This window comes from Channa argus, chromosome 11 (genome assembly GCF_033026475.1).
Source record: "Channa argus isolate prfri chromosome 11, Channa argus male v1.0, whole genome shotgun sequence".
Taxonomy (NCBI): Eukaryota; Metazoa; Chordata; class Actinopteri; order Anabantiformes; family Channidae; genus Channa; species Channa argus.
Genome location: NC_090207.1, coordinates 3,168,478 through 3,175,883, shown reverse-complemented (window position 1 = coordinate 3,175,883; position 7,406 = coordinate 3,168,478). Strand labels below are relative to the sequence as shown.

General features: G+C 40.3%; 1 protein-coding gene across 2 annotated transcripts; it reads right to left on the bottom strand.

Moving 5' to 3' along the window:
- Positions 1-436: 436 nt before the first annotated feature.
- tor2a (torsin family 2, member A) lies at positions 437-6,512 on the bottom strand. 2 transcript variants are annotated; one of them, XM_067520963.1, is made up of 5 exons: positions 6,298-6,512; positions 4,873-5,138; positions 4,509-4,684; positions 3,416-3,540; positions 437-2,245 (listed from the first exon to the last, which is right to left on the bottom strand). In XM_067520963.1, the coding sequence occupies exons 1-5, from the start codon at positions 6,416-6,418 to the stop codon at positions 2,001-2,003; spliced, it is 933 nt and encodes a 310-aa protein (XP_067377064.1). In that variant the 5' UTR covers positions 6,419-6,512; the 3' UTR covers positions 437-2,000. The 2 variants fall into 2 exon arrangements, with proteins under 2 accessions (XP_067377064.1, XP_067377063.1); XM_067520962.1 differs by having other exon boundaries at positions 3,416-3,543; positions 6,298-6,508.
- Between the last annotated feature and the right edge of the window lie 894 nt (positions 6,513-7,406).

Here is a 7,406-nt window from a genome sequence, read left to right as displayed (position 1 = left end):
CACTATACATGTAAAACACTGGGCCTCTGAGGTACTGAAATCTAGATGCAAAAAAATGACTGATGTCTGAATAAAAGTCTGGTGGAGGTTTATCAGCCTTTTCTGTCGCCAACAGCGACACGCAACAGACAGTCTCTGCTCCATCATTTATATAGAAATGATCTGAAACCAATAGCTGTCTGGAAGGAGGGGAGGGAAAAAAAAAATCAATCTAAAAACTGATGGTTTCATTTAGAAATTAAATAAATCTTCTGTGCACTGCTTCGCTCCTTTGACAGCACAAACTGAACGCAGAGAATTTGCTGTACGTTAGAACATTCTGATAATTGTCTCTGCATAATGTGTCAATATTCAGTCAGTTACTGCGTTCATGTGTCTTTGCTCCAATGACAAATTCATCTTCATGTACTGCACTTGTAAATTCAATTAAGCTTGATTTTTTTTTTTTATTTGCATTTTAATTGCCCGACTTGCTGCTGCAGTTTTTCCATACAGCCATCATTTGATACAACGTCAAGTAATTAATGATTTACAGTTATTAATCGTTTGTAAACAATTCAAACTCATTGTAACATTTCATAATTAAAGGCTTCATTTTGGCAGATGCATCACACTTTGCACTGAAAACGACAAAGAGAAAGAGTCAAACGGACTCTTCCTCCTCATTAGGTCCATTTTATCCTCCATGAACATAAAGTGCACGTTGACTGGGTTTAAACACATGCTAAACATTTTACAGTAAAAAAAAACTAGAAACAAACGTTTTGTACAGAGCTCATTATGAGTTCAACTGAATTGAATGCACTGAGTTGCAGGTGAACTCTCTTTCACCTTTACCTTTAGGTAAAAATCAGGTCTTTACTGCCACCTCATGGCAGAAATGGAAATGTGCAACCAAAACAAATCAAACTTGCTCAGGCAGCATTATGCCAGGAAAAAATTGTTAGTGTACAATGTTTGTGATATTTGAAATAAAACTTCAGTCGGTAAATAAAATGATTTAGGTGCATTTAGCCGCAGGGCTTTGATTGAAATGATAAATTGAGGGCTGTATTATCATATTCCACAATTAATGTGTAATTTAAAATTATACTGGGTAAATTTGGCAACATGATGCCCAAACCTCCCTGAACAGTGATCTGACATCTCCAAAGAGTTAAGTAAAAGCCATACATTTGTTATTCTGGTATTGTGGGATGGTGCCCCCTTATTAAATAAATAAAGCCAAAAATGCATCAATCCACCATAGCAATACATACAGTATGTAGGTCAACACAGCCCCGTACGCACGCACGCTGTGATGCACCGTGTTCTGATACCTGTCAATTATGGACAACATTGAGGGTTGTACTTCAGCTAAAATCAAAAACTTTTTTGACATTTTAGAGAAGCCATACAACACTTAGATCAGTGTCAGATCAGATCCTCTAATTCTCTCAACCGTAAATATTTTATGTATATTTATGCTGCTCCAGACAGCGACAACAGTGGACAACTATAGGCAGACTGGGAAGGTTTCTGCTGTGAATAGTTAAAACAAATTAAGACTGGATAAATAATGAACTTAAAACCAACTAAGAAAACAATAACCTCCAGCTGCAGGCTTTGAAATGTGAAAGCCTACTGTTCCAAGTTAATGTTCATAAATTAAAAGTAGAGCTGCGTTTGAGGTAGAGCGAGGTGTGACTTCTGGTTTCGACGCTGAATAAAATTCAAGCAACTAAATCACAGACGCAGGCGTAGCAACTGCCCCAGCGTTGCCTTTGAGGAAACTCAGAACCCACAGCAGAAATCTGCTTTGATTTCAGAAGGATATGAGTTCGATTCCCCTTGATTTCAAGTGCAGGAGTCGTCCTTTACTCTGAATCCCTGTGTGCTCCAGAGATGCTGATCTGACCTCTGGCCTCCACGTGATTCAGAGTTTCTTTGCCCTGACTCACCTCCGAAGGAGATTCCCTTTGTAGACCTTCAAAACCAACAGACTGTTCTCCCTCCACTGCTCACAGGAAGAAGTTGATTTTGGCCGGGACAGCTTTACAGCCGGTAGTGGAGAAGTACTGACCCGGGACAGGAGTGTAGATCATGTTGCCTCCTACTGCCTCCACCACGTCACTGCGGCCGCAGCTGCCCTGCTGGCAGAGCTGCGAGCGAACGCAGCGCTCAATGTGGCGTCGGCTGAGGGGCAGGAACGGAACAAAGCAGGTGATGAGCTTCTGCTGGATGAGCCTAGACTGGAAAAAGCCACCTGGAGTAAGAGGAGAGAGTGTTCAGGTTCAGTAATGTGACAGTAACTGAGACTGTACAGTTTGTTATCATTATAATTAGCTGTCTGATTAACTGACACGTAGCTGTTTTAGCTCAGGGGGAGACTTCTCCCCCTCTTATCATCTCCTGAATAAAAGATAGAAACTTATGCGTTGATGCGTTAAGTGTAACATGAATTGACAAAACCATGGAAATTTTGTTGTTCTGAACCATTTCACACCTGCTCGTGAGCTTGTGCAACAAATGACAACATAACTAAATGTTGCCCAAGACAACGTCAGTAAATGTTTCTGTTCAACCAAACAGTCCAAAGTCTAAAGATATCACATCGATGCAATATTAACATTAAATTAATGATTGAGTTCCAATCATTACAGAAATATCAAATAGTGGATTTAAATAATTGAACTCTACCTCGAGTCAATCCTAAAACAGAAAGCACCAATGCCATTCAGACGTCTATGGTAAGTGTTTTCTCTTATGTGTATATAAAATAGAATTAATGTCAAAGGTTTACTGGTAATTTCTAAAAAAAAAGTTAAGCTGCATGCATCAGTTATATTTAGCATTTAATCGCTGAAGATTGCACACATGTTGTAGACATGTTGCACACATCTTACTCGTGTCTGATGGTCCAACAATTACTTCACTGCGGAGGTTGTTGTATGACGAACATTGAACATTTATTGCATTTGGTTCTCAACTAATTGTACAACACGAGTTTACGAACAGTGATCTCAGAAACACCATCACAAACAGTTTCAGCAAACGAGCTTCTCAAATTACGGCTAAACCCGCAGAACTCGGTAAGAACCCGTGTGCGTCCACAGCTGCTCACTGAACCTTTCACTTCTACCTTGTTGTGGTCCCCACTATCTTGTAGTCAGTTCCTTCGCTCCAGCTACCGTCTCCCTTGTGGAGTCTGTTCGTTTCATTAGCTGAGCTTCACTGAACTACAAAACCATTGCTATGCGTTTCCTTGACAACTGGACAACAAACTTAACAGGTAAACTGAAAACGCAACCATCAAAGCATATGATATCATTAATGACATCATCAGTACTTCCTAATCCAAATACCCTTAAAATACACAGCACAACACAGAGGAAACCCTGGTTGGCTCATACACAGGTAACTACAGGACACGTACTTGTGCTGTTGTTGTAAGCTGTCTGTGCAATAGCCTCCTGAAGCTCGGACAACTTTATTTCCTCTCGGTCTCGTCCGGCCTGACGATTCTCCAGAGCCACTTTGTTTATCACCTCCTCTCCTGTGCTGCTGCAGAGAAAAACATCCAAAACATGTTTAGAGTGTTAAAAGACCTAACGGAGTCGATGGAAATGATGCAAAATGGTTTTGTTCGATTTGTAAATACATGTTTTTGATCAAGAAATGTTACCCCTGCCTGAAAGTCAGAAAACACTGTTGCAGCTATGACATAAATAATTCAAATAGCTGTTGAGAGATTATGACCACCTATATCGAGTAGGTCCTCAATTTGCCCTTAAAACAGCCCTGACCCATCGAGGCACCACTGCAGATACGCTGTGGTAGCTGGCAGCAAGTCGTCAGTAAATCTAAATTTTCTCAAATGTCAACGAAAGCCTTTAAAACTGATTCAGCTGATTGTTGTCGTCTGACTGGTTCTCTCAGGACTTTTAGAATCAGTTTGACTGAAATCTACAAACAAGCTTCATTGCTAACTAAACGTTACACCAGATAATTTCTACAGAAATAATCAAAAATTGGTACAGTTGTTGTCACATTCTGCAATGACAACCTCATAAAAATACTGCATATTTTGAAAACAGGCTTCACAAATCCTCCAGGGATCAAACTTGTTTTTCCAGCACATCCCACAGATGCTCGATTGAAGTGAGATCTGGAGAATCGACACCTCAAACTTGTTGTGTTCCTCAACCCAATAGTGAACAATTTTTGCATTGGCAGGGTACGAGTCCTGCTGAATGAGCCCACTGTCGTCAGGAAATACCAGATCCATGAAGGGGTGTATGTACTGGGTTAGCAACAATATTTAGGTGTGTGTTACTTGTCAAAGTAACATCCATATGAATGGTAGGACCCAAGGTTTTCCAGCAGAACATTGTTTCTATACAATAACTCCCAGAACTGAGGATGGATGGTGACATTTTGAAATCTACCAGCAGCTGCAGAACCTTTCATTGTCCATGTTGTCATGCCTCACAGGGTGTGTGCTTGTGTGTGTCCATAACTACATTCACCTGATGAAGACATAGATGGCTTTCCGGTAATTGGTACCAAACACAACATGCGAGGGGCCGAGGAAGGGCTCCAGGACGTCGACGAGGCCTGGTGGCATCTTCTCCATCTCATCAAAAATGAAAACTGAACGAGCACACTCAGTCAGGTTACCCTGCACCCAGCCCTTCAACTCCTCCTGCAGAACAAAGGAGCAAACCTCTTCAAAAGCTGCAACTTCTTTATTCTGTAGTTAACTACATGTTAGTGTCGTTGGGCATTTAAAAAAACCTGAGCAAGTCCTACATCTTACCTTATGTTACTCTTTATGCCTGCAAGAAGGGATTAAATCAGGACTTAACTGTGACACAGTGATTCCTAACTTACCTTGTACTTATTGACCCGGTGAGGTAAGGGGAAGTGCAGCGTGGGGACAAACTGGTGGACGTATGGGCTGCTCATGGCTGAGCCGTACAGGTGATTTCCCAGCATGGAGCTGACCAATGTCTTTCCTGTCCCAGAGGAGCCATGGAAGGATAACACGAGGGGACGGTCGGGGCTTTTATTCTGAAGGAACCTCGCCACCTCCTCTGACACGATGTCCTGGGCCAGATGTTGTCCGTAGACGTTTTTGTAGAGGTCCCACTCCAAGTCTGGTTATCAGACGATACAAATATCTGTGTTAGCTTCCAGTCTAATAAGCCGACTAATGAATCTTCAAACTGCTTTCGTTTGTCTTTAGCAAAACACTTCAAATAACTAAAGAAGCCACACAAACAAAGGGAAAAAGCACTAACCCCCGCACATTTGGGGCCTGGCACTGAAACCAAACCACAATGAGACCCCTGTCACAAATGTGGTGATTTTAGACTCTTGACATGAGGAAGAAATATTGGTAATAATCTAACATTTTAATAAATACTTGAGCTTTCTAATTGTTATACCAGCTTATGCCCTCTCAAAAATTAGGATATGTTGGCATTTGATACTTTTGTTCTGTCAGTTGGTGCAATGCTTAATGGGTGGGGTCCCCTTTATACCCACCATTACAAATAAAAGTAAATCAAATCTTTAGATTTGGTCAAATGTCAACGAAAGCCTTTAAAAACAGAGCAATTTCGCAGAGATTGTTGTAGTGTGACTGGTTCTCTCAGGACTTGTGGAATCAGTTTGACGGAAATCTGAAAACCCAATCTAATAGCTAACTAAATTTAACTCAGATAATAATAATCATTTCTATTAAAGTAATGAAGAGTTGGCACATCCCACAATGACAATATCATAAATATGTTGCATATGTTGAAAACAGGCTTCACAAATGAGAAACTGTTACTTACTACAGTAATTTTTACGTCCACAGCAGAAAGGACTTTATGTTTTGCTAACTAGCATTAACAGTAACATATAACTAGCTAATACCAATTTTCATATTAAGTTATGTAACCATATATTTTATACAATCTACATATGAAGGCATTTTCCCAACAGACTTCTGACTTGGCCAAGGAATAATTTGCTCCAATCTTTCTAAACAGTATTTTTAATTTTAAAACGTCAGAGTAACAGCAGACTTCCTGTTTTGCTAGCTAGCATTGCAGTAACGTAGCAGTCTTAACTTGCTCTCGATGACCATTATACAGAGCAATATCAGGCAGCTAAACCTTTGGGGACACGAACACGTTTGTTTAACGTTAAGCTGCCATTTACTGGTCAGCTGTCACCTTTTAGACCGGCTAGCTAGCTGAGCTAACCGCAAGCACCACCCGAGTGTTTGGCAGTTAGCTTAGCCACGCCAGAGACCTGTTAGCTTACCTCTGATGTTCGGCGAGAAGTCACATTCACAGCTATCTGAAATGGTGCAGTACAGTTTCTGAAAAACGGCACAAACCGGGGTGTAAACGAATAAAAACAGCACAGACAGGACGGTCCACATTTTGGCTGCCCACCGGCAGACACAAAAGCCGACAGCGCCTACCCCTTCCAACAACTGGCCGGTTTGTAGTTTTTTTTTACTTCCAGAAACACGCAACGCAGTGACAGAGAGGACTACGTTTCCCACAATGCACGGCGTGGGGCGTAATCTCTACAGGACACGTTGGCGTATCACGGTCCACAGCGGGCAGTTAACGCAACATCTGGAACAGTACTTGCAGCCAGTTGCAAGTAATTATATTGATTATATATCTATTAATTATATCGATTAATTGATTATTCTTTGTGCTGAAAAAAGAAAGTGAACGAGCTTTGCATCTTTAAAAAAATGGTAAATGTAAATGCTGTGGTTTCAACTTCTCACTTTGGAATATTATCGGTCATCCTTAGACTGATAGGAGTGTAAACTCAGTGGACTTCGAATTATGAATACTTTCCCCTTTTTACGAATTTTAATCCATGTGCTTTTACTGGACCTATCTGCAATATACATACACACATACACACACACACACACACACACACACATATATATATATATATATATATCTCAGAGCTGTATGGTAGAAGAGAACAGAAACATTATGTAATTAAATAGAAAACAGACAAACGTGTTTTTAATGAACTGTGATCTTGTGTAGAAATGAACAATCATGGAAAAATCTCATGTCCATTATGTAAGTAAAAGTACAACGAACATCTCATCAAAACTGAAAGGTGTAGTTACAGTAGTTAAGTAGTTAAAAAATGTGTTAAAAAAATAAGATACCATCTCACATGAGGATAGAGAGGGTGAAGATGTAGCGAGTTGGTATCTTCTAGGTTTTGATTGACTTAACACACCTGATCCTAATGGGTAGCGCAGGGATAGTTGGGATAGTAATATTTAGATAGTAATTATTTTATAAATATTTAAATTATTGATATTAAACCATGTGGTAATTGGAACAGTGCACAAGTGGTGGAACTAACAACTCAAAAACATCCAA